This window comes from Pristis pectinata, chromosome 18 (genome assembly GCF_009764475.1).
Source record: "Pristis pectinata isolate sPriPec2 chromosome 18, sPriPec2.1.pri, whole genome shotgun sequence".
NCBI classification, from domain to species: Eukaryota; Metazoa; Chordata; class Chondrichthyes; order Rhinopristiformes; family Pristidae; genus Pristis; species Pristis pectinata.
In genome coordinates, this window is record NC_067422.1 from 6098651 (window position 1) to 6125982 (window position 27332).

The 27332-nt window shown below is 38.8% G+C and overlaps 1 protein-coding gene across 3 annotated transcripts in view; it reads left to right on the plus strand.

Moving 5' to 3' along the window:
• The window catches only part of smurf2 (SMAD specific E3 ubiquitin protein ligase 2), a 206396-nt gene that overhangs the window by 149903 nt on the left and 29161 nt on the right, over window positions 1–27332 (plus strand). For 2 of the 3 annotated variants that reach the window (XM_052032636.1, XM_052032633.1), the window contains 3 exons: window positions 5841–5925; window positions 7034–7192; window positions 10879–10923. In XM_052032636.1, coding sequence (XP_051888596.1) covers window positions 5841–5925; window positions 7034–7192; window positions 10879–10923 — 289 coding nt within the window. The remainder of the gene's footprint in view (window positions 1–5840; window positions 5926–7033; window positions 7193–10878; window positions 10924–27332) is intronic. The other variant, XM_052032635.1, reaches the window with a different exon arrangement.

Genomic DNA, 27332 nt, shown 5'->3' on the forward strand with positions numbered 1-27332 from the left:
ATATAAAACAAACAGAATTGACCCCAGCACTAACCCCTGTGGTACACCACTGGTCAGGAACCTCCAATTGCAAAAATTACTCTCAACCATCAGCCTCTGCCTCTTATCACTGTCAATTTTACATCCAATCTGAACTTAGAAGTGATTTAGCAAAAGTAGTCTGGAAATGGCTACTTGAAGGTAAACTTGCTCAGAGAAATGGGAGGCATTCACGAAGGAGATTCAGGGAGTACAGGATACATATGTGCTGCAAAGAAAAGGGTTAGAAAAGGGCCAAGTCTGGAAACCGCTGGAAAACAAGGTGCATGGAGATTAAGGTAAAGCAAAAAAAAAAGAGTTTGTGCCAGATATGGAGCTTAATAGAGCAGAAAGCCAAGAAGAGTACAGAATGTGTAAGGTGAAATTGAAAGGGAAATTTGGAAAGCAAAGAAAGGGCATGGAAAAATTACTGCCGGGTAAAATCAAGGAAAACCTGAAGATACTTTATGAGTACATCAAGCGCGAAAGGATAATCAAAAGAAAATGGCCAATAAAGGCCTAAAGAGATAACCTGAGTGTAGAAGCAGAGAATGCAGAAAGTTTCTTAATTAAAATTTTGTGACTGTCTGTGGGATGATGTCAATGTTATTACTGAGGGGGAGGAATGGTATATTAAACGGGATAAGCATAATGAGGGAGTATTAAGAGGCTTAGCTTCTTTTGAAAATGAGTAAATCGGCAGACTCAGATGAAGTGCATCCCAGGCTGTTAAAAGAAGCAAAGGAGGTAATTATAGAGGCTCTGACCATCATTTACCTCTCCTCCCTGTATACAGTAGTAACACCAGAGTATTGGAGTGCTCCCAGTTCCTGCGTGCTCCGCCCACTCTCCAAACTCCCGGTTCCTGCCTGCCTCCACTGGAAAGTTTATTATAATGCTTCGTAAAAAGAAGTGAATTAAAAATGTGTTTGGGTATTGATAGAAATAACATTCCATTAGTCCAGAACATCTGATAGTCCAGCACCATTAAAGTCCCAAGGGAACTGGATTGCCAGAGTTTTACTGTAATTATAGGCCAACATCACTGGTGGGCAAATTATTAGAATCAATTCCGAAGGACAGTATACACCTTTGTTCAGAAAGACACAGATTAAGCAAGTATAGTCCATTAGAATTTAAGAGAAGGCTGTCTGACTAACTCAATTGAATTTTTTTTGAGGTGGTTGCAAGAGGGGGTTGGTGATGGCAATGTACTTCATGTAATCTACAAGGAATTTTACCAAAGCTTTTGGCAAGGTTGCATAGAGTAGGTAGGAAAGAACTACTTCCCTTTGCAGAACGGTCATAAACTAATAGACTTAGTGGGATGGCGGTAGGGGTGGGGATTAAAGGGGTACTCGGGAAAATGTTTTTGCCAGAGTGGTAGGGGATCTGTAACTCACTGCCTTAAAGGATGATAGAGGCATAAACTCTTACCATCAAATAAACATGCAAGTTTCTTTCAAAGTTTTTTTTAAATTTTGATTTGGTCTAATCTCACACCAGAGAGCTGGTGTGGGATTAGACCAAATCAAAATAAAAAAAACAGAAAATGCTGTAAGCGCTTAGCAGATTAGGCAGCATCCATGGAAGTAGAAACAGACTTAATGTTTCAGATTGGAGACCTTGGCACTGGAAAGGGTAATTTGAAGTTGCAGGGAAGGTGGCGGGCGGGAGGGATGGATAGGCCAAAGGGAGTATCTGCAATTGGGTGACACCAGGTCCAATAGGTTAATGGGGCATTTAGCAAGTGAGTACACGTTTTTGTCTCTTGTGTACTGTCATAGCTATGCTGTGAGGGACACCGATGAGGTTAGGCTGCACTAGTGAAGAGAGAAAGACTGAGCCAATATCACAGAAGGATGACTTGCAGTAGAAATGGCCAGTTTTGATTATAGATAGAAAAAGCATGTTGCCTGAAGTTAAAGAATTCGATATTGACTCCAGAAGGCTGCAACATTCTGTAATGGGAGATGAGATGTTGTTCCTTGAAGCTGTGTCAGGCATCAGTGCAGGAGATCACAGACAAAGGTTGGAATTGAATGGCGAATTAAAGGGGCAGGCAGCAGGAAGTTCAGGGTCACTCCTGTGGACTGAATGCAGGTGTTCCACAAAGTATTCACCAAATCTGTGTTTGGTTTCTTAAATATAGAGGACTTCGAGAACTCTGCATGCAATATGTTAGATAGGAAGAAGTGAATTGCTGCTTTGCTTGGAAAAACTGTTTGGGCCCTTGGATGGGGGGGAAAGGACAAGTGTTGCAAGTCTCCCAGTAGCAAAGGAAAATGCTGAATTGTGGGGAGAAATTGGAGGGAATGGAAATAGGGACCAGGGAGATACAAAGGGAATGGCCCTTTAAAAATGCTGAAAGGGGAGTAAGTTTCCAGTGGGGGAATCTTGTTAGGAGCAGGCAGAAATTACGAAAGGTAATCCGTTAAATGCGGAGGCTATGGGGTGAAAGGGGAGGACCAGGGAAACTATATCCCTGCTTGATCCAGGGTCGGAAGGGGTGAAAGCAGAGATGTGGGAAATTGATGGGTTAGGGTCAAGGGCTCTGTCCACCAAGGTACAGGGGAAAGGAATATGTTCTCCTCGTTCAGCATTTCATAGGGACATTTCTGGTTGGAGAGCCTGTGTCAGGGATTGAGAGGTTTACAGAGGGAATTCCAAAGTTTTGTGCTTTGGCAGCTGAATAGAGGGCATTCACTGGTGAATCAGATTTAATTTCAGAGGTGCGTACATCTTCAGTATGAGAGAGTTGCAGACTTTGCAAGTGGTTACCTGTCCTTGGAGGAAATTACAGAGGTGGGCAGGCACAGCTGGACAGCTTTTAAGCAATTCAGATATAGGATCAAGGCTCAGTGTGAACCTTGGGCGTCATTCTGTGGAATGAACAGAGATGTCTGTGATGTGGAGGGCAATTAAATAACAAAAGTTATGATGGGGCAAGACAAAATGATGTGACAAAGTATGGGTCCAGAAGAAGTGTAAGTGGTTGCTTTAGAGGAGAAGAGGAAAATCTGGTAGATGGAAGGTTCTTGGAGTCGGAGCAATACAGTGAGGAAGCAGGCCCTTTGGCCCACTGAGTCTGCAGAGACCAACAGCCACCCACGTACACCAATCTTGTATTAATCACATTATTATTCTCTTATCAACTCCTCCCAGATTGTACCCTTCACCTATACACTAGGGACAAGTTACAATGGCCAATTAACCTACCAACCTGCATGTCATTAGGATGTGGGAGGAAACTGGAGCACCCAGAGGAAAGCTATGCAGTCACAGTGAGAACCGTGCAAATTCCACACAGTGCCCGAGGTCAGGATTGAACCCGGATCTCTGGCGCTTTGAGGGAGTGGCTCTAGTAGGTGTGCCACTGTGCCGGCTAGGATGTGGCAGAAGAAAGTTAGCTAGATACCAAGATGTGGACTATGCACCAAAAGGTGGAACCTATCCTAAGCATCAACCTACCCCACCTCCAATTCCAGGTACATCCAATCTGCAACGTTCACCATAGGGGGAGAAAATCTGTTTCAAAAAAAATTTTAAAAACTCACCACCATCTTCTCTGGAGTGTGCACATGCATGTGACTGGTAGACCTTGGCTTGGTCAATTGCCAATTCATTCCTTCAAAGGTCTTCCTTTGAGTTAAATTTGCATCTGCACTGTTGGACGGTATTGCATCTGCAAGGAAATTGCCATTATGATGATTAGTCAGTAGTGCATTTGTGGTGTAGGTATTTGAAGCATGCATGGCATGTAGTTAATTGCAATAGATATGTGAAGAATAATTTCAGACAATCTCTTGCTGTTCTTCCATTGTTTGAGCCTGGGATGTTGAAAGCGAATCCATTTGGTGCTGTTGGATGTCATTCAGAGATTTACTGTTTGAATTAGTGACTCTGAAAGTTTATTGGTTAAAGCCTTTGTCATATTTGTCCTGTTTAACTTACTAATTAGTCATTCTTCTACGCTTTTTATTCAGTGTCCCTTGACGCTGAAAATCATTCAGGGATGCGGAGTATGGAGGTTCAAATACAGCAGGTTTCTTTGCTTCGCATATACTGAACAAGGCTGATGTAATCTAAACATTTTTTGTATCAGCCTTATTTTTCTTCTGTCTGTATTTCTTGAGACTGTATACTTTTTAAAAAAAAATTGTTCGCAGCATTTTTCCCTTTGTCAGAGATGCTAACATATTAGCATAAAATTTCACAAGGATCAGCTGTCCTCTAGAGTCTGGTAGAGACCATGAGTACTTCCATTTTTTTTCAAATATAGAAGACATCGTGGCCAGGCCCAATCCTGCCTACACCTGATATCCAAACACATATTTTCAGCAAGAGTTGATAAACTGGAGAATCCAGCCACCTTCTGCTTCATTTTTCACTAGTGCAAACTTGTGGGTCAATTGGAGTGCTCCCCCTGCTGTTAATCAGCAAATCAACACAGAGCAGAATGGAATCTGGCACCTTCCTGATCTGTGTAGTTAACCATCATGTGGGTAGCATTTATAATCTGATAAGTCACATCACATATTTAGTTTTGTATTAACACACCATTAAACATCTCGATCCATTTTGTCACAATCATTTTTGTCCATTTCTGTAATTATATTATGTTTTTTATCTTATGGAATTTATTTATTTTCCACCTGTTGATCTTATCAGGCCATTATTTATGTTGTGCTCTAATTCCAAGCCTCTGTTCACATTGTTTTAAGGGGCTATGTATCAGCTATGTCATGACAGCTTGTGTCTATTACCTTTCCATCTCTGTGTGTTGCATGTTCCCTAGCACCCACCCATCTCTCAACTCTTCCATCTTCTGCCACCCCTTTATCCCTCCCCGCTCCCCCCCCCCCAAAACTGGCAGATGACTTTTTGAAAATTGTAGTATTGTTGCCATTCTTTCATAATGAAGCCTGTCGTTGTCACGTTATGAATTAAGGCACCTAATAAAAAGGTGCACAGGAATTCTCACTCAAATATGATTAAGTCTTTCCTTAACTTTAGGGGTATGATGGGATGATGAATTTTGTGGCAAAAGGGAGCCTTTTTGAAATGGATATTAGAGAGAACATTGTTCAATTATACACATTAAGCACCGATTTATGCTGCTGATTCAAAAACATACTGTCAAAGTCTTTCCTTTATCCTCAAAGTAGTTATCTTTTCCCAAGAAATTGTGTTAGGAAATAAAAAATTTGAAGGAATGAATTGGCAAATTTATAAGCATATTTCTCCAGAGCTGATATTGTGTAAGTCACTGGTTAATGGATTAAAATTATTTTTGTCACATTGGCCCCCGTAGTGTTAGATGTCAGGGTTAAGGTGCATTGGTCTATGCAAGGTGCAAGTCCATTTCATGTAATTTATGCATGGAAATGGCAACAGGAAGGAAACAAGTTCTGTGTTTTGATTTTGTCTTGTACCTATTTCAAGTTGTGGGAAAGTGTGGAGTGGGAGCTAAATGCTTCAGTGTATACTGAACAGGAAGAATTGACCTCCAGGCGGTCAGTAATGGTTTGGCAGAGCCTTGGAGCCTGATTCATTTGTCAGTTGTTCTGTTCGACACGATCTGAAGTAGAGAGAGGGAACATGAAAGAGAATCTTTTGCAATGGTTCTATTCCTATGCATGAGTATCTGCCAGTTTCATGCCTGAAATTTGCAACTACAATTAGTAATTTTCTTTGACAGCCTTGCCATGTTATATGTAGGAGCTGTTGAAATACACACTGGTGTAGATCTTATCAGTTGCAAGTAACTTCATCTTTCTTGCTACTGTCATTAGTATTTTTTATTCTTTTATTTTATGTAGAACAAAGAACAACGCAGCAAGGTCAGGTGTACTTTCTGCACACGCAGACCGGAGTGAGCACATGGCATGATCCTCGAGTACCCAGGTAAAGGAAACCTAGCCTAATAGGTCTACTTTGGCAGCAACTCAAAAAAAAAAGTCAAGATTATTTCAGTTTATGTGATAGAAAATATAAACTGCTTGTGTGGGGAAAAAGACAGCATTATTTCTTATAACTCTGTTAAATCTAGATTGTAAGATTGTGGATCCTCTTGCGTTAGAGAAATTTTGATGTGCAAAACAAAAAATCAAGTTTTTAAGGATTTGAATTTCAGGCACATACTTGAAACTGCCTGATCAGTGACAATAAATGCTTCAATTTTATTTCCTCTTTTGGGTTGCCTTCTAATATTTCCCTATCAAAACAATAGCCAGTACAACTTGTCCTAGCAATAGCCATTGTTAGGAGGTTCACAACAGCTGGTGACATCATAAGGATTGTTATGTTCAAGTTAAGGTTGGAAATTCTTCCTTTGAGAGATTCCTGCCACTAGTAGGACATTAATTGGAAGCAAAACAATTCTGCACATGGGTGGAGAATGCATCTACCCTGGCGGCTGTCACAAAGCAACTGACACCCAGTTAAAGAGAATTTTTGGCAGAGATCCAAGAGTAGGTCAGTTGCCTTCAGATTTCTCTGGGGGATCGGTGCAGTTGTAGAGTGGGAACATTTTCTTAAAGAGTGAATATTAAATCAGTGAGGAAATTTTTTTAAAGTTTATTTGAAAGAAACATGGCAATCAGATTATCCTGGTTGCTGGCAGTGTAACAGAGCATAGATATGTTATACATTTTGCGGTAAAGATTTTGGTCGAAAGCAAGTTTTCATGTTTCTGTATACTTTGGGAAGGACTACCAGTATAATATCAATGTGAAAGGTACCGGAACATTTGCTTTTAATGGATTTATTCTTTGGGATAAAGCCATTTGGCTGAGACCTGCGCTTAAAATGTAGATTAATGATATGACAACCTAGTTTTGAGGCCTATGCAGGTTTTGTAAGCTTGTATCTTGGGATACTAAAGGATTCTAACAGAAAGTATCAAGTTCTTGGAACACTCTGGTTGTTCTGACATTATGGAATTGTATTCCTTACCATTTTAATTGGTTTGGCATGAAGTACGCTGAGGTAGCCGTCTATGTTTGTTTTGCAGGGATCTTAGCAACGTAAATTGTGAGGAACTAGGGCCATTACCTCCGGGCTGGGAAATTCGCAACACAGCTACAGGAAGGGTCTACTTTGTTGACCACAACAACAGAACAACACAGTTTACAGACCCAAGGTTGTCTGCTAATTTGCATTTTATTTTAAAGTAAGTAATAGAACATTTTTTTTGTCACTTTCTTTCCTTTCACACCCATCTTGTCAAAGTTTCAAACTCTTATATGCAGTGAATTTCAAACATAGTTTTTGGATGTCCTATTATTTAAATTGGTATTGTTTTTTTTCCCCAATGCAGCTGTTTAAACAGCATTTGAAAACAGATATTGACATCAATCTGGAATAGTTTGGTTGTACACTTATTAAATTGTCCCATCAAAACATTTGAAGCTTGGCTATTAGCAAGGTTGAAATATTTTCAGATTTGCCAACTGCTCTGATTTATGTTAAATGTTCCAGACTTTTCACAGTTATGTTTTGTTACCAAACACTTGCTCTTTTATGTTCTGCCCTTTACACAGAATGTCTTGCTTTGAGGGGGAAAAAAAGCATTTTTCTTTGATGATATTCCCATCTGATGGTTCAAAAAATACGTTTAACATTTTCTTTCATGGCAAGCACCTGAGGTGTCTGCAGTGGCTTTTTACTGTATAGCAGAACTATTCAATCCATGATCTAATGGAAATTACCAGTAGCAAATAGGATAAATTTTCAGTGTCAAGACCCAGAAGCTGAAAAAAGTAAGCAATTTGTACCAAACAAAATTTCCCAGCTAGAGTTGTGTCTGTCACATGAATTTGAAACCGGTGGAGAACTAGTGTTCATAACATTGAACATTAATGGACGTATAGTTTAGAATGGCTGCAGATGGTTTCACTGATCAGAAAGAATGTTCTGTCAAATGCAGTCCAATCACTTAACAAGCGTCCTATTAACGGAGCAATTTACTTAACAGCCATTACTGTGGAACAGAAAATTCCTTGAACATTCTAATGGAAAAATATTGCTTGCTTGTTGAGCAAATTATGCTATTTATGCAGAATTCAGATTTTATGATATTATTGTATTGGATTTATCTTGAGGCATCCAAGCGAGTGAATGGCGTTTCTAACCATTTTAAGTTCCCATTTTGCAGACACAAAAAAATGTTGCATGAACAGCACATTACATGTTATCGAGAAGGATTTTCAGAAAGGGTTGGATCTGTTTTTCATTCTAGCAGGCAATATAGGTGTTGGGCGCAAGCTTTAGAATATTTGGAGGAAGGGGACAGCCTTTCTTGGCAGATTTGATCTGTGTATGAGCTACCAATGAGGATAGCATGGACTGCTGATCATTTTCCAAACCCCAAAGCACCTTATTCAGATTTTATTTTGGAAATGAGGTGTGAAACATGTAAATGCAAAGGGGTACCATCTGTCTCAGGCATTTGAGTATTTTATTTAAATTAAATAGTGGATGTCAGTTACAATTCAATGTAAATATAAAGTAATTAGTATAGGAACAAAAAGCTTTAAAAGAAACTTTGTTAAAAATAATCATGCATGCAGCAGCAGTAATCAGTAAAATGATCCAGGATTATTGGTGAAAACCATAAAACCTCTGTGATCAACCCCAGTTTTTTTTAGGACAAATAAAAATTGTATAGTATTAAGGTATGTAGTTAAAGAGATTGTATTGCTGTTGGATAAGGATTTACTCTGACCACCCACTTGAAATATTGTGCACCATTCCATTAATAAAATTCTTGAACGATTATAGCTGTTGGAAAGGTACAAGGTAGGCAATGGAGGTGATTGTAGGAACAGAAAACTGGCAAAAGGAATTAGATTTATATTTTGAATAAATTTCAGGTATCCAAGTAAAGCTGTTAAGATTATAGAGGGAATTGGAAAATTGAACCTGGCAAATTGTTAAGATAAGATTTCTTTATTAGTCACACGTACATCAAAACACACAGTGAAATGCATCTCTTGCGTAGAGTGTTCTGGGGGCAGCCGCAAGTGTCGCCACGCTTCCAGCGCCAACATAGTATTGCCCACAACTTCCTAACCCGTACATCTTTGGAACGTGGGAAGAAACCGGAGCACCCGGAGGAAACCCACGCAGACACGGGGAGAACGTGCAAACTCCTTACAGACAGTGGCCGTTCATGGTATCCAAATGCTAAAGGACGTACATTTTTTTAAAAATTGGGTTTGGGGGAAAGAAGGCAAGATGGATAAACTTTTCCCACACACAGACTAATTGTACTATTGGAGAGGTTAGTTGGAAAAGACATTAAAGTGATCAGTATACATAGGTTTGAGATAATTCATAGGGATGAATCGGGCATTCACCCACTTGCTGCTTAGTCATTTTGGATTTCTGCATTTGGCCATGCTTGCACAGAAGTCCAAGGCAAGCTGAAGGCCAGACTGACATGGAGCCCTTGCATGCTGGAGAGAGAGACCAGAAGCAAACGACATCCAGTCCATCTGCATTATGCCAGACCCCCATTTATTTTGGTTGTGGTTACCATCACTATGAATTATTTTATTTTAATATCTATTATTAGTATTCTAAGGAGCTTTTTGGGGTTTTTTCCTGCAAATTTTATTTCTAATTAATTTGAGCTTTTGCATAGTTTTTGTTAGGTCCACAGCTGCCAGGGAAATTTTAAAAAAACATTGAAAAACTTTTAACAGCAATGAGTTGTCAAAGGCCATCAGTTTCCCAAGAAGGGGGTCTCAATGGCAAATTGCTAGAAGCATCTTGAAACCATTCAGTCTCTCTGCACCTCTCAGATCTGGAAAATCAATTTTTACAACCCTCTGCATTCAGAAAAGATGTATGTGGGTGGGCAATTGGCAGCACAGTCTGGCCCAATGTACAGAACACTTCTGTACCTTTTACTATTTTAAAAATGCTATATAACTTTAAGTTGTTATTTCTCAGGGGGAAAATAGAGTAGACAAAGTTAATTATCGGGATAGGGGGGAAACATGATTGGTTCTGGTTATCTTGTCCACTTCCTTTGCTTTATAAAACCAAAACATGTATTTAACCTTAAACGCATTTGGTGCTGTTGTCTAGCTATTGAGAACACCTGATTATTGTTTAGAGTAGTTAGGGGCAGAAGATCTGTTCGGCTCTAAAATTATTTTACTCGTTTTGATTTTGGCCATGGCTAATAGACTTGGAAGCTGTTGTGTAGATTGAGGCACAGCACCTGCTCCACTTTAGCATTTTAATGTTGTTCAGGATGTCTTTTACATCATTGGTGTGTTGTGTTAGGGATTTGGTTACATTACACTACCATATTCTTGCTGGTATTTCAGTTTAACGTAATAAAATACAGAAAATTTGTAGACATTGCTGTTTCATCCAGGCAGTTGGATGTGGGTTGGGACATAAAACTTGCAGTAAACAGTACTTTACAGAAAAATCAATTTAGTCAGAAAACAGAATCTTGATAAAGATGAAACAGCATTTGTGATGGAAGCTACAACAACATTTCCTAGTAAAAGATAATTTTTCAAAAGAAATTGCAGTGGCTGAAGAATAGTTGTTTATAACTTGTATGCATAAAATCAAGCTTGGTTATCAGGAATTACCCATTCATCTCCAGTCTGGCCAACTAACAATGCCACTATGTGCAGCCAGTAATATGATACTTTACAGTAGGTATTATAAATATTAGCCATTGTTGTTTTTTATTTTATTACTTTGCATTGAAGTCTGGCACAATGCATAATCAATGAAGAGTTTTCAATAAAAAGCATTAAGTTGATTTTTTTTATATAATTAATTGCTATACTTTGTTTTAATTTCTTTATCGTGGGTACTGTGCTGAAGGAGAGACTCGAACCAAGGATCGAATCTACACTATCAACATACAAGGTGAAGTAATTAGAGCATTGGTATTGGTTTATTATTGTCACTTGTACCGAGGTACAGTGGAAAAACTTGTCTTACAAACTGATCGTACAGGTCAATTCATTACACAGTGCAGTTACATCAAGTTAGTACAGAGTGCATTGATGTAGTACAGGTAAAAAAAAATAACAACAGTACAGAGTAAAGTGTCACAGCTACATTGTCTGGAAGATGAATAACTCCACTTTATCCATTAACATTTCTCAATCAGAAATGGCTTGAATTGTGTAGGTGACTGGAGAAGGAAGAGAGAAGATAATACTGGATAAGTAGAGTATCTTGAATATTAGGAGGATTGGATTTTCTTAAGTGGGTACCCGTTGCTTAGGTTAAAAAAAGACTTTGTGAGGACTTCTTGGCCCAATGGGTAGCTGAATTTTTAGTCATAGAGTATACAGCATGGAAACAGACCCTTCGGCCCAACTGGTCCTTGCCGACCAAGATGCCCCATTCAAACTGGTCTCTTGCCAGCATTTGGCCCATAACCTACTAAACCTTTCCAATCTATGTACCTGTCCAACTGTCTTTTTAAAAAGTTGTTATTGTGCCTGCCTCAACCATTTCCTCTGGCAACTCCTGATACCACCCTTTATGTTTTTTTAAAAAAAAAGTTGCCCTTCAAGTTCCTATCAAATCTTTCACCTCTCCCCTTAAACCTATGCCCTCTAATTCTTGATTTCCCCAACCCTGGGGAAAAAGGCTGAGTGTATTCACCCTATCTATGCCCCTTGTGATTTTATACACTTCTATAAGAACACCTCAGTCTCCTCTGCTCTAAGGAATAAAGCCCTTTTCAACCTCTCTCTATAAACTTAGCCCCTCAAGTCCCAGCAACAAACTTGTAATTCTGCAGACAAGAGATTCTGCAGATGCTGGAATCTGGAGCAATACACACAAAATGCTGGAGGAACTCAGCAGGTCAGACAGCATCTATGGAGGGAAATAAACAGTCGACGTTTCCAGTTTAATAACATCTTTCCCACAACAGGGTGACCAAAACTGAACACAATACTCCAAGTGCAGCTTCACCAACATCTTGTACAACCACACCATGACCTCCCAAATTATATACTCAGTGTCCTGACTTATGAAGGCCAATGTGCCAAAAGATGCCTTCACCACCCTACCTACTAATACCTGTGACTGCAATTTCAGTAAACCATGTACTTGTACTCCAAGGTCCCTCTGTTCTACAGCACTCCGCAGAGCTCTACTATTCACTGAAAGTCCAACCTGGATTTGACTTTCCAAAATGCAACACCTCGCACTTATCCAAATTAAACTCAGTTTGCCATTCCTCGACCCACGTGCTCAGCTGATTAAGATCCCCCTTCTTCATTGCCCACTATACCACCTATTTTGGTGTCTTCTGCAAACTTACTAATCATGCCCTCTGCATTCTTATCCAAATGGTTGATATAGATGACAAACAACGATTGGCCCAGCACCGACCTCTAAGGCACACCCCTCGTCACAGGCCTCCAGTCTGAGAAACAACCTTCCACCGTCACCCTCTGCTTTCTACCATCAAGCCAATCGTATCCAATTAATCAGCTCTCCCTGGGTTCCATGCAATCTAACCTTCCAGAGCAGCCTACCATGTGGATACCTTATCAAAGGCCATGTAAACCATGTCTATTGCCCTATCCTCATCAACTTTCTTAGTCACATCATCAAAAAACTCAATCAAGTTTGTAAAACATGATCCCCCATGTACAAAACCATGCTGATGACCCCTAATCAACCCCCGTGTTTCCAGATGTATGTATATCTTATCTCTTAGAATCCTCTCCAATAACTTACCTACCACAGATGTTAGACTTGCTGGTCTATAGTTCCCAGGTTTTTCTTTGCCACCCTTCTTAAATAAAGGCACAACATTCACCAGTCTACCAGCAGGTTGTTATACAAATGTTATTTGTGGTTAATTTTCTATAAATCATATTGTTTGTGTAATTTTTACAATCTTTTGTGCTGAATTTAGCTCATGTTTGATATTATTGAACAGCTGGTAAGTTATATGGGCATAAAATAGGTTACTGCTGTTACAGGCATTCTATTGTGGATAGACTCAAAATAAATGAGGCTTTCACTGATATATTTTAACAAGTAATTGCCTTGAAATGGAAGATTAAGTGAAGACCGGTAGGTATTGGTATTGCTATTGCTATAATTGAGCCTGCTGTCTGCGGGTAATGTGAAGAGTGGCACTATTTTGGGAAAGGCTCAAAAGTATCAATCTTCACTCCTTACAAACAGTACCAGCTGAGGTTATAACATGGCATAACCTCAGTTAGTAAGATTGGTGAAATGTTTTTGCTTTAATTATTGTAGCCCTCCCTTCATTTTGCAAAAAGTAAGCAGTGAATTATACCCATAAGTTGTCTGCTGTGGACAGTCACATTTCAGCATTCTATGTTTGCTTGAGGATCATGCTGTTCAGCATTCTTATAATTTGACCACTCCATGTACAACTTCTCTTCAGGACTGTAAAATTCAGTGGTTGTTGTCTGAAAAGCACTTCCATTTGATAAACCATTTAATTTTTTTTTTAAAAAGGATATCTGATTCTAAAAGCAGCCCATGCTTTGATTCTTGACCTGGGTTGTCCACGGGACTGTCAAAGTGCAAAGTAAATTTAATTATTACTATATAGAACTCAGAAGGCATCACTCTTGTGCAGTGCATTTACTGTTCACAATGTGGCCTCCTCCAAATTGGAGAAACCAAACACTGGTTGGGCGATTGCTTTGCAGAGCATCTGCGCTTAGTCCGCGTGAGTGACCGAGCTTCTGGTTGCCTGGGTTTTAATTCACCATCCCACTCCCACTCTGACCCCTCTGTCTGCAGCCTTCTGCACTGATAGAACAATACCCAACGTAAGCTGGAGGAGCAGAGCCTCACTTTTCATCTCAGCATGTTGCATCCTGCTGGACTCAACATTGAATTCTCCAATTTCAGATAATGTGCTCTTTCTGGTTGTATTAGGATTGGCCATTTGTGCTTGCCATTCCTCTCATCCTTTCGGTTTATCTTGCATTTGTATATTCTGGCCTGCTGGCCACATCGAGGCTCTCAATATTAGCAGCACATTACACAGACAAGGGAACTCGATTGTGCATTTAGTGGCTACATCATTTCACCCTAATACAGATATTCCCTTTGTTCAAGCCACAGTGCTCGCCCATATTCTCTGCTACTTAGACTAATTAACTTGCTTCCTGTTCAGATGAAGGATCCTCAATCTAAAATGTTAACCTGTTTCTCTTTCCACAGATACTGTGTGACCTGCTGAGATTTTCCAGCATTTTCCATTTTTATTTCAGATTTCCAACATCAGCCATTTTTGATTTTTCACAAAATATCACCCACTGAGTGACGATATTTATACTATCGTGAAAACATTGAGGGAAGTGACATTATTCAAGTTCATTATGCCAGTTTGCCTTTCTCAGATTGAATTGTATGAGCCTTGCTTCTACTTTTAGATCCCTGATGAATGAATCTGTCCACTAGCATACTTCAGTGACTGAGTATGCTTCAAAAAAAAAACTTCAGGCATTTGTGAAGTTGCTCAAGATTCGCTGTCTTCTGATTTCTGTTTCAGTAGCAAACGGTTTTAAATGGCGTGACGAACCCTGTTCTTTTCTTAGGGCTCAGAACCAGCAGTGTGAAATGCCCTTAGAATCACAGAAGCTCTTTCAACATTAGAAGACTTAACAAAATGACAAAAGAAATGCACTTCAGACACTGCCTTTGATTATTCTAGTCCAAACACGATTGGATTTGCATTGGTCAAATTCTGTAAATAACGTAATGATTCCTGAGCAAAATTGCAAATAGGATCAAAAGGCAAAGAGCTTAAATTCAAATAAGAGAACTGTAATGCAGGCAGGTTCTCTAATGAAGTTCCTATGCTGTCTAGACCAGCAATGAAATGAAATTGGAGAATTGTATACTGTGAATGTTTTGAAAAGGATTTTTTCCAATAGCTACAGCTGACATTTGGGAGGGCAAATACTGTAAAAGGCTACAATCACAATGTGTACATACATTCCCATTAACTGAAAGTAAGGAGTTTTTTTTAATGTTTGATCTAAATGTGTGTGGTCAAATACTTAAATATATATTTTCAAAAAATTCTTCCTTCCCTCTGGCTCTACGTTCTTTAACCCACACAAAACCCACAATTTACTCTTCAGCAATTGGGAGAATATGTAGGTATGCCGTTCTTGAGATGCCGTGAATACAGTTATGTATCTAGCAGTTAGTAGGTGTGGAGCAGCGTTCTGTGGTAACTTGGAATCTGATTTGAAATATGCTTTTTTTTTCCTCCTCCCAGAAGAGCCTGTGTAGCTCATCAACAGAGTTGTGTGCCCAATCCTACCAAGTATATTTTCTTCTGTCTTCTAACATCATAAGTTGGTCTGTTTTATTATGTTAGTGCTTGTGTGTGTGTGTATGTCTATGATTCAACTGAATTGGTTTTCAGTCAGTCAGTGAAATAACCTAAGCAACAGATGTTAGAAGATAGAATGAAGGTTACGGGTTCAAGGAATATTGTTCATAGTAAGAAAAATTTAGTGACCTAGAAATGCAGACAGTTTTTGGTAAATACCCAGACACCACAGAGGCTGAGGGATGCTACTTTTTATATGCTGCTGTTAGTAGAAGCATGTAATAAACATCATTTCGAGAAACCACTATCCTATCTTGACGACTGTCTGCTTATCCCAACTTTATTTTCACTTGTCTGGGATGACCTCTTAACTGGATAGAGTCCAAAGTTGGTGTAATCTGGGTGGAAACCACATGCAGCAAATGTTTAAATGTATTTATTCAAGGTCTAAAACCATAAATAGTATTGACTTTAAAAGGACTTTTTACTCCATTCAATTTAGGTTTTCCATTCCTCTTTTCCAAGGAATGAGCATCATTTTTCAGTAAAGACAGCAGACAAATAACCTGCCCCCAAGCATCTACTGTAACTTACTGACTGCTGTCAGACACATTGATGGCGCTTGTGTTGACTTGCCCTCCAGTTTTCCCTCACACCCTTCCTGCAAAACATATGACCTGCATTCAGTGTAAATTTTTGACAACCTGGGATCTGGAGTTTGTTCTGCCAGGAACTGTTGGCACTTTGTATATTTCTTTGCCTCCTTTCTTTGTTAATGAAACAGTTTTTTTTTACTGAAACATACTTTTGATTCCGTGCAAATGAATATTGAGAGCCTGGACTGTCTGTTTGTGCCATTTTCTAATCCAGAAATTTGATCTCTGTGCATGCATAGTTAAATGCACTCAGCTTCCTTCAGCAGCTTCCAAATGTCAGTGAAATGTTTCAAGTTCTTAATAGTGGAAAAGAGCAAATCATTCTGTCAGGCCTTTTCTAACTTTGTAAAGAATCCAGACAGTCTGCTGACCTGCCTTCAACTAAAGTTTTGGAGTTTTACTTCACAGTTCTACAATGACAAGTTCAAAATCAAAGTAGTACTCTTGATCAATGAGGAAAGGGCATATTATGACACATTTAAAAGCTCATTGGTGAAATCTTTCTAAGTGGCCACTTAAGAGAACAACTTCATATTCATTCAAACACGCTAATGCATTAAATTTTCATGTTTGTGGTTTTTTTTAGTTTGTCCAACATTAGAACTGGTTTTATCTCTACACCAAATGTAATGTTTTCTACAATAGTCCATCTCCTAATTTGTGAAGCTCGACTTAGCTCTTAATTTAAATCATTCTTTCTGCAGCTACTATTTATTGTGTGTTGAATGGGTTATAAAATTATAAGCATTACTTGAGGTTTATTGTTTGGTATCACTGTCATTTTCTCATTTTCATATCTTTGTCCTTTTCCCTTTTCTCTCTCATTGTGTGAACTTGGAAATTAAGTCATGAATGTAATTTAATAATCTTTGGAAAATAATGTTAAACTTAAAATCAGCTTTGCCCTTGTTGGATTGATATTGTGGCAAAATGAGGTCAGAAGAGCCAACGGGCCTCCTAAATATGGGAATTTTGGTGTTCCATCAGTGGTAATCCAGTGACAACTGCACTGAGCTAGAATTGCTGTAAAGAGATAAATCTAACTTGTTTGAAGAGTCATCTGCAGACTTTGCCCTTGGTGATTGAATTTCTGATGATATTGGCAGTTTTTAAGAGGAAATGGTGTTCTGGCATGCTAGACTTGGAAAAACCAAGCCAAATATTTTTGTGGTTGTAGGTTCTATAAGACTATTATTTAAATGCTTTCCAAGATAAATTTGGTATCTGTTTTAAGGTAGCTTTCTCCATTCTCTAATAGGGGATAGTGACCCAAATTCATAGCAAGCTGTTATTTTCAGGTTGCGCTGCACAGTATTCTTCTTACCTTTTAACTAGTTACGTTTTTTTAAATATATTATATAGTGCCAAAAGGTTTATCGAAATGTGTTTTTAAATGTCTTTGAAAAGAAACTAATGAACCAAAGGAAGTTGACCATGTGATATTGTAATGAAGTGGCAGTTCTGCATTTGAACTTTTAGTGAATGTGTTTTCATCCTCTACTATTCTCCAATTTGCTTGCACTCCTGTTCCCATGCTAATTTTTTTTTGTTTGTTTGTTGGGCAACTAATACCCTAGACTTATTTTTTTCCATAGCAAACTTACATAGGGCTGGTAGTTGACTTCATGTTTCCATCATCTTGGACTGTTTCCTCCATTGAAGTCTTATTCTTACTGCCATCAGATTTGGCAATCTTCTGCAATCAGATCCAGTCTGATTTTCAAAAACATTCACACTATGTTTAGTTGTGAATAATAGTCTTATTGCTAGATTGCATAATATGGGTGATCCATCACATTGGAAAATGAGTTGTGTCATACAATGGAGGGCTGGAAGTTGTTGGCTGCCAGGATCCATAGTGAGGTCAGGTTCATCCTCTTGAGGAGAAGAGGCTAGTTCTGCATGAAAGCTGCTGTATTCATGTTAACAGCCATTGCTGGACAGCTTTGACAGAAACTGGGAACTGTTTGTCTTCCACTTGCAGTCAGGATGTATTTGAAGTTAATTAAATTTGAAGGACCTTTAACAAAAGAAAAGAATATAAAATAATTTGCCCAGAAGTCTGTGGTATATTCTCACTTTGTAGGAACACTTTTAATATAATTATGCAATGCTTAAATATTCAACGAAGCACACTTTTTTGATAGTGACAGTCAATCACAAGAAGTGATTTAAGAATCAGTTTTATCTAAATTTATTTTGTTAATCATCCAATAAATAGCAAGTCAAAAAGGGATTGATTTGGGAACAGAGTCCCCAGTTCATTAATTTAGTGAGTTTTGCTGTGTATAATCCCATTAAGTTTGAATGTTTAAAAATCTTCTGTGTATGTTGGGCATTTTTATGCCCTTCAGTATAAATTGTGTGCTCTTTACTGAAACGAAACTGTGGGGAATAAAAACCACGTCGTCCCAGATTTTATGACGAGCACTCATTTATTTCTAACCTTTAAAATGTGATGTCACTAACTTTTATGATTTATGCAATAGGTATAATGTTTAACTTGTGCAATTTTTTTTATGGGTTCTCATTAAAAATCTCTATAGTTTGATTAATGTAATTCCTGCGCAAACTTGCCTCTTATTCTGAAAAAAGCGCTGGCTAAATTTATTTATGTCAGCAAGGTTTTGCGGTAGTTATTAGAGGGGTTGCTGTCTGGGAATGCAATCTGCTGTGTTCAGTATTTTTCTTTGACATATTGATTACATTGGGCTCTGTTTTGTGATGCTGAGGCAAAATAGATAAATGAAGCCCAAATGCAAGGAATCTGCTGTTCGTATTAGCGTTATGGGAGTTTCAAGCCTTAACTCAATAGATTTGTAGACCTGTATTTCATTGAAGCATATAAATTGTTGGATGAAGAAAAGCCTTGGCCCATCTTAATCATGTTCCACTCTCTTAGTAGTTGCATCATTAAACAAGAGTTGTAGCTAAAATAATCAATCTGTGAGTCAATGATACACCTCAGCATGCTACATTTACCAAATATTGTATCAGATCATTTACTTCACATCCCAAGTATTTGTTTCCGAAAAATGATCTTATTTGCAAGATTAATCAGTACTAACTACTGTCTGTGGGGAAGCTGTTCTGTAGATTGAGCACTTGCTCCTTGAAATTGTTTAAAATTGTTTCTGCAGACTAATTTAGAAATTAGCCTGCTGCTGCACTTTACAAATGGTCATGGTCAACATTATTTAGCCCCTTTGGAAACCTGTTTATACTGTGGTGACCAGAAACCATACGCACAATTCTAAGTGTAGTTGTGATTTATAAAGGGGCAGGGGTGCCTCAGTATTTTGGCTAAATATAGTATTTTAATACATCCCAAAATCTCATTTGCCTCATTCTTGGAAGCTAGGCCAACAATAAATTGGATCTCTTTCAAATTCTTACCATTTAACTAGCAGTTCCTTCCTGTGTTTTTTCTTTGTCCCATGTAAAGTACTTTGCATTCTCTAGATTGAACTTCATGATCTATCTTTCTGCCTAATTACCAGGTGTATACAAAGCTTCCTGTGGCTTATTCTGTTCAGCTGTACAGTTTGAAGCTTTCATTAGCTTTGATGTTTATAATTCCAGCCAAGTTGTGGTTATGCTGAGAATTATCTCCAACAGAACGAGAATAGCTCTAAAACTTATAAATGATAATTTATTTTCCTGAATATTGAAATGTCAACTGTATTAAAAGACTCAAATATTGAACCGTGAATAAAAAAGGATTTAAATTAAGAGTACAAAGATCCTTACAACTGTATCGTGCAAGTGTATTCTTATGTATCTTAATTAGTTGTCCTTCTGATGTAATGCTGCTTTATATTGCTAAAACATACATACTTATCCTGTGTGCTAAAAAGATGTGCTGTTTTAATAAACACTGTCAGAAGTATATATCTGACCTTACTTAAAAAGGAGTTAGCACTATTAAATTTTCTTTGCTTTATTCCAAGACAACGTTGTGATTGAACAATTTTGATCTATCATTTCTATCTGATACCACTCAGAGATACAACATGAATGCAGGCCCCTCAGCCCACCAAGTCCTCGCCGGCCATCAATCACCCATTTACACTATTCCTATTTTAATCGCTTTTTAAAAATTTTCTATGCATTGCCATTTAAGAAAGAGGAACAGGGAACTTTTCCCTAACCAATCAAATTCCTTCCCTGTTTTATCTGAGTTCTAGGTGCCATATGAATAGTCCATTCACTGTTCTCAACTTCTGGGGTCAATGTGTGCTTAGATCTCAGAATAGTTTTATTAGTTGGCTCCACAATGGTGTCTGCCATGCAAGTAATGAATAAGATGAGACTTCCTGTTGACATTTGTGAAGGGAGGGACATGGAGCAAGAATGAAGCCCTTTTATTTGTCTTGGAGTCTCCAGTCCCATGCAAGCTTCCTCCTTCACGTCATGCACACACAAGCAGGAATAGTACTCAGACTTGGCAGATGTAATTCATCAAAAGGAACACTGATCTTTGCCCTGGGATGTCTCGATATCAGCGACACCACAGAGTCTATAATAACCTCAGTTTGTTAGTGTTAAGACACAGTTGGCTGAAGCAATTCAAGTTGTTACTTCATTGATATGACTTTAGTTTGCCGTATTGAACTGCGAATAAGACCATGTTCTAGATGTATATTCAGCAGTCTTAAAATGTCTTTTCCACTTAATTTATATTCCATTCGCTTTCTGAAACCATGTGAATGATTTATTTTCAATTCAAAAAGCAAGTAGTTTCTAAATGCATTTCCCAAGCTTTGAAGAATTAGTGTTCAAACTACTGGCGTTAGAATGAGTTAACAATCATATTTACAGATACAAGTGATTTGTGCATGTTTTAGAAGCTAGATCGCAAGAGTGAAATGTCCTGTTTTTCTTCCTCAAATTCTTTTCCAGGCTTTTTGGCCTCAAATAATTTTGAGTAGTTTTTTGTTACTGTTCATAACAAGTCTGTTCATAGCTCATGAAAATTGAAACATCATAATGACACATTATCGATAGTCTGCTGAGATTTGCATTCATTTGTAGTCAGAACAGGCATTGCTTTCCACTAGTGGAACATCTGATATTGAAATGGCTGATGTGGATATCAGTGGTGGCATTGAGGAAGTGGCAAGTGTTTCAGTTGTTTATACTCATGTTGCTTCATTTTGATGCTTCAAGAAAAATTTCTTTTAAAAAACTTGTATACACATTATGTTCTCTGTACGAAATGGCCATTCAATTAAAGATAATGGAGGTCTCATCCAATGTCTCTGCTGAGTTGGCCGGTTTCTGGAAATAAAGAAGGCCTGAATTTGAACAAAGGGACATTGAACTCTGCAGCTCTGTTACCCGTTTCTCTTTCAACCTCTTCTCTCTGCTCCGCTCCCCCCCCCCCACCCCCACACTCACAGACAGACAGACAGACACACAAAGACTTTACATCATAAGAGCATATTCTCAACCAACATACTTTAACCATTTCAGCACATCCTGGTTTTTTTCCTGTCTCCAGTTTTGGATTCTCCCTTTCTCCATTATTCCTGCCCTTCTCCCCACCTCACAAGTGGGAAATATTTGCTTAACATCTACCGGGAAGGATAGCAGGTTGATAAGGTAAGGATTACTTTCTTAGTAAAATAGTTAACTGACTGACTGTTTGGACTTTCATGTGAACAAGGACAAGAACTCAAGAGGCAGCACTGTTTGGACTTTCATGTGAACAAGGACAAGAACTCAAGAGGCAGCAGCGTTGCCTGCATAGAATTCTACCATAGCAGGGGTTTCTGACTTCAGAGCAAACAGTTCAGAAAACCACTACTTTAGAATACAGTTTTAATATTGCAAGTTTCAGTAAATTGTTCAAGCAATGTAAAAAGCAAGGCTTTAGACTTGGCTACGTGCCTCTTCTGAAAAGGTTGTCTGGCAGGTGGTTAATGGCAAAGTCTGAGGTTTAAAAGGCAGACACTAAAGTTGCATCTGTGGTTTTTTTAAAATATATACCAATTGAGATGCATCAGTTTCCAAAGATATTTGGAAACAATTTGTGCAACGTTGTGATCTCTACAAGCAGTGCTTCCTCTTATGTGTAAGTAAAGGAAATGTCTGAAGCATATAGTTTTGTGGTCATTATCATATATTCTCATTCTCGTCAGCATTTATCTAATCAATCAGTAATTTCCCTAAAGTAGACAAGCTGTTGGGTTGAAAAAGCTGTCAAAGTGGGAGCATCAAACAAAAATAAATGAATACAGGAAATGGATTTTTAGTTTATTTATAGGATATGAACATCACTGGTAATGCCGGCAGTTATTGCTGATCCTAAATTTCCCTAATTTTCCCATGTTCCCTTCTGTTCCTTGATAAATGTCACAGCTTTGGGGGCACCTAGGGTGAGCAACTGTAGTGCAGTTGAAGACTGGTGCATTCTGCAACCATGTGTGCTGGTAGTGGAGAGAGTGAATGCTTAGAATGTTGGGTAAGGTACCAACCAAGTGAGCTGCTTTGTCCTGGACCCTGAAGATTTTTGAGTCATAAGAGACTGCAGATGCTGGAATCTGGAGCAACAAACTATCCGCTGGGGGAACTCAGCGGGTCGAGCAGCATCTGTGGGAGGAAAGAAATTGTTGACGATGTTTCCAGTCAAAACCCTGCATCAGGACAGGCTTTTGAGTGTTGTTTGAGTTGCACTCAGCCAGACAAGTGGAGAATGTTGCCTCACGTTCTTGATTTGTTACTTGTAGATTGTGGAAAGGCTTTGGGGAGTCGGAAATGAGCCACCAGCTGTAAAATACCCAGCCTCTGACTTCTCTTGTAGCCATGGTACTTATGTGGCTGGTCCAGTTAAGTGTCTGGTGTATGGTAGCATAGATGGAGGGAGGCTTGGCAATACTAAAGCAAAAGATACATGTTCTTATTGGAGATGGTCATTGTCTAGCACTTGAGCACCATTTATCAACCCATGCCTGAATAACTTCTGGATCTTGCTGCATGGAGGCACAAGTTTGCTTCATTGTTTGAGCAGTTGCAAATACAATTGAACATTGTGCAATCATTACAGACACCAGTGCTTTTGACCTAATAGTAAAAGGAAGGTCACTGATGACGCAATTGAAGGTGGTTAGCCCAAAAGGCAGTCAGCATCTAAAAGAGGCAGTTAAGTTTCTGTACAAGTTGATGAATGGGTCCTACTGAAAGATTAAGTTGTGCTGCTGCCTTTACTGTTCTGAACAGAATGAACATTTAGGCAATTTTTATCTGAGAGTTTACCTAGTGGCCAACATTTTGAACTGTTCCTGTGAAGCACTTGGAGGCACTATAAGAATTTGAACTGCTGCTGAAGTAATTCTGTATCTCAAGTTCCCCCTTTTATAAAAACTTCAGCCATGTTTCATTGGATGGACAAAGCTGAAGTTTTATTGTATCCCCCAGTAATAAGATGCATGCCAAAGCCAGCACTTTTGGTAGTGTTCCTGCTGCTGCCAGTGATGGTGCCCTTTTTTTTGTTGCTACCTTTTGGAGCGGCTGATGGCAATTAAAGTGAACTGTTAAATTACATCGCATATTGTGGAGGCTTTGTTATAGGGAGCTAATAATCCCAAACCTCAAGGAGATTCTGCAGTACAACTAGTTTTTTGATTCTGAGTTTGACACTGGAGTTGATGGTCAAAACAAGCGTATATTTGATCGCATTGGAGGGCTGTGGCCCAGAATGGTTAATACTGTTGTATTTATGTGCTCTGCAGATAGTTTGACTCTTGATGAAATAAATTTACAACATTAATGTTTGTTGTCCACTATCTGTGCTCAGTTTAGGGGTAGTTATGTGGTAAGCTGGTTAAAGCTTAAAATTTTCTTAAGTGAAGCTGTACCATGTGGTACAATTTAGTCACCCATTCTTTGGGACTTCTAGTAAGAATCCCAGCCTAGCTGCTGCTCAGTGGTTGCATCATAGGGGAAATTTTATGTTCCAAAACACAGAAAATTGAGTGAGCTTGCAGTTTCCTAGCATGACATGAAGATGTTTTCCCCTGGGTGAGGAGGCTAGAATCACAATATCAAAATAAGGGTAGACAATTTATAATTGAAACAAGAAAGAATTCCTCCTTTTAAAGAGTGATGAATCCTCAGAATTCTCTTCCCTGGAGAGCTGGTCTTTCTATTCAAAACTGTAATGGGTAGATATCTGGACATGAGAGAAATCAGGGGATATTGAGATAGTGCAGGAAAAGATCAGCCACAATATCGTTGAATGGTGAAGGAGACTTAATGGCCCATATGGCGTACTCCTATTTTTTGTATTCTTATGTTCAGAACAAACTTCGCATTTCATTGTGGGGCAAGGTCAACTCATTTAGTTGCATGAAAGTCTGATGATTAATATTAATAGAACTCGTGACAGCAAAGGGCTTTGAAAGTAGTAATACGTTCCTTGTCAGTGTGTAGATATCTTGCTATAAATTAATACTAAGTGTATTTTTTTTTGCTGATGAGACTATCTAAACAGCCTCGATTTTGCAAAGAACAGCCAATGTCACAATTGCTTTTGCTTTTTGGCTCTTAAAAGGATTTTGTACTTGGAGGACTATGTAGGTTCTTTACCTTCAAAAGTGATCTGAGTGCATGAATAATGTAAACTGAGTATGTCCTTGAAAAATCAGATTGAAGAATTGTTGAAGATGTGCAGAATCTGAATTGGGAAGAGAGTTGAGATCTAATTCAATTCTAAAATATTTCGAGGTTGTGGAAAAAGATGGGATAAAGAGAGAGAGAGAAAACAAACAAAAAGTGATGAACAATTTTCTTTAACAATTAAAAGCTAAAGAATTGAGATTCCCGACTTATAAGAATTACTTCAAATTGCCAGACTGATTGTTGATGTCATTATGAGTTGTCATACAATTGAGGATGACTCTTAATTTTGGTGAGTTTAGTGTGTATGCATAAGTAAAGTATGGGGAAACTCTTGCTGTCTTATTTATTTCAAAGCCAAGTCTATTAGAATGATTCTAGGGCAGCAGCATCCTAATTTTTGTTTTTGGTATCAAATTTTGCAGCTTGATTTACACTTTTTATGAGTAATGTGCTTTGTTAGCTTTCATTTGCGTCTCAGGATACAAGCTAAAATGTGTGAAGTTGTGCTTGTCTGTTGAATGGCATCTTGATGTGTGTAATTAGTATATCAATTAGAGCATTTTCATCATGCCAATAATATCAATTTGTTGAAACTTCATGGGATGTAGACAAGCTGAGCATGTGGGCAAGAACAGGGCAGATACAATGCACAAAACACAAATCAGGGTTTCTTTCTCAAATGGTGAGAGATTGAGTAATGTTGTTGGTCAGAAACACACACCTAGGACTTGTATAAGAGTCACTGAAAGCCAAAATGTCGGTGCAGCAAGTGCTTGGGAAGGCAAATGATATGTTGGCTTTCATTACAGACATTTCCTGCATACAGCTGTCAGGGTTATAGAAATTTTCCCTTACAGAATTCGCAAATCACTACCCAAAGATTTGAGAAACAGATTAAGATTTGCTCTTATGGAGTTTATGAAGGAAATACAAAATGTGAGAGAAACAACAAATGTTGCCAGTTTTTTAATTTTAGTCATTCAGTAGTGTGGGGCAATGAGATTTGGACATGACGTCACCACGTCAATTACAATGGCAGTCATAGCCATGTCCCTCCTTTGTCACTCCCCCTCCAGTCCAAGGACTTGAACAGAGGTCTCGGAGTGCAGCGCTGCTGTGCTTTTCATCTGCAAGGCATTTTTTCTGATGTGCTGCATTGTGGGGAGCCACAGAAGCAACGGCCAGCTCCTTAAAGTAATCCATCGGCCTTTATTCCACTCCCATTAACTCACTGCCCTTTAACCCATTATGCGCTGAATTCCTTCGACACCAACTTTCTCCTGTGAACCCAGATCCTCGAATCCCATCCCTTTCCCTGATATCCCCACTTCCTAAACCACGAGGAGGAGGAAAGGAGCACCCTTTCCTCGCTCCACAAGAGAGTGCTGCACTCTGAGACGTCTGTTCGCATGACCTCGGACTGAAGAAGAGGGACTCAGCTGTGACTACCAATCCAATCAATGCGGTGGCGTCACTTCCAAATCTTATTGCCTCATGGTATTGATTGAATAAAAATAAAAATTGACAAAATTTGTTGTTTCCTTCAGTGAACCTTGTCCACGCCCTGAGTCTAATGTTGGCCTCAGCTATTAAATAATGGCAGAGGGTCACTTTGTTATTACCGATAGAATGGCTTAATATGAGAGGAAAAACATCCAGTAGCAATGCATCTCCACTTATAACATGGGATTCAATAGGAGAAGGGGGTTTGCATTACAGAAAATTGCAACAAGGACTGCTTTCTAGGAACATAACCCCTCTATAACGTGGGGGTCACCTGTACAAGGATTTGAGGGCAGGAGCAGAGATGTCTTGATGCAGTTATGTTGGACTTGGACTGCACCTGGAGTATTGTGAACAATTGCGTCAGCTTTTCCGAACAAAAGCGTATTTGCCATAGAGGAAGCATGGAGAAAATTCTCAGGACTGGTTCCAGGGATGAAAGATTCTCCATAGCAGGAGAGACCAAGCAGAGCTGGACAGTGCTCCTCTCAGATGAGGAGGAATTTCTTCTCTCAGAAACCCATGGATCTTTGAAGTTCTGTAACCCAAAAGGCTGTGGACACTGAATCATTCGGTATATTCAAAGCCAAGGTACATATTTTTATACTATAGAGAATCGAAGGCTATTGGCAGAGATGTGAAGCTCATGCCAAACAGCAGATCAACCATGGTCTTCACAATGGTGGAGTAGACTTGAGGTTCTATATGGGCTGCTCCTCATTTCTTATGCACTTAATTAATTATTGTACATTGTTGCAAGGTGTGATGTGTGTTTGCATGGCTGTGTCTATGATTTTCATCATGATTTTGCACTAAGCAAGATTTATATTGCTGCCAGTTAAGCCCTGGCTCATTCATAGTCTAGTCTTTCACCAAGATGAAAGTAGTTTGTGGCCAGTAGCATGGGAATTTTTATCCAAAAATAATAACTCTTGCTAGTGTAAAAACTACTGGTGGAAAGAGAAGGCTGTTTTGAGTTTTGTCTGAGGGCGAGGAGAAACTGCAGAGAATAACCAGAACGTGTACTTTGTAAACAACATTTTATTTAAAATTTTTTGCATTTTATATTTTCCACCCTTTTGGTCTCTGTGGAGAATTTGGAACCACCTAACAAATTTATGAAGAGGCTAAGATGAGTTACAACGTAACCTGAAACGACCAGTGCCCTGACTTGTATAGCAGGTGCACTCCAA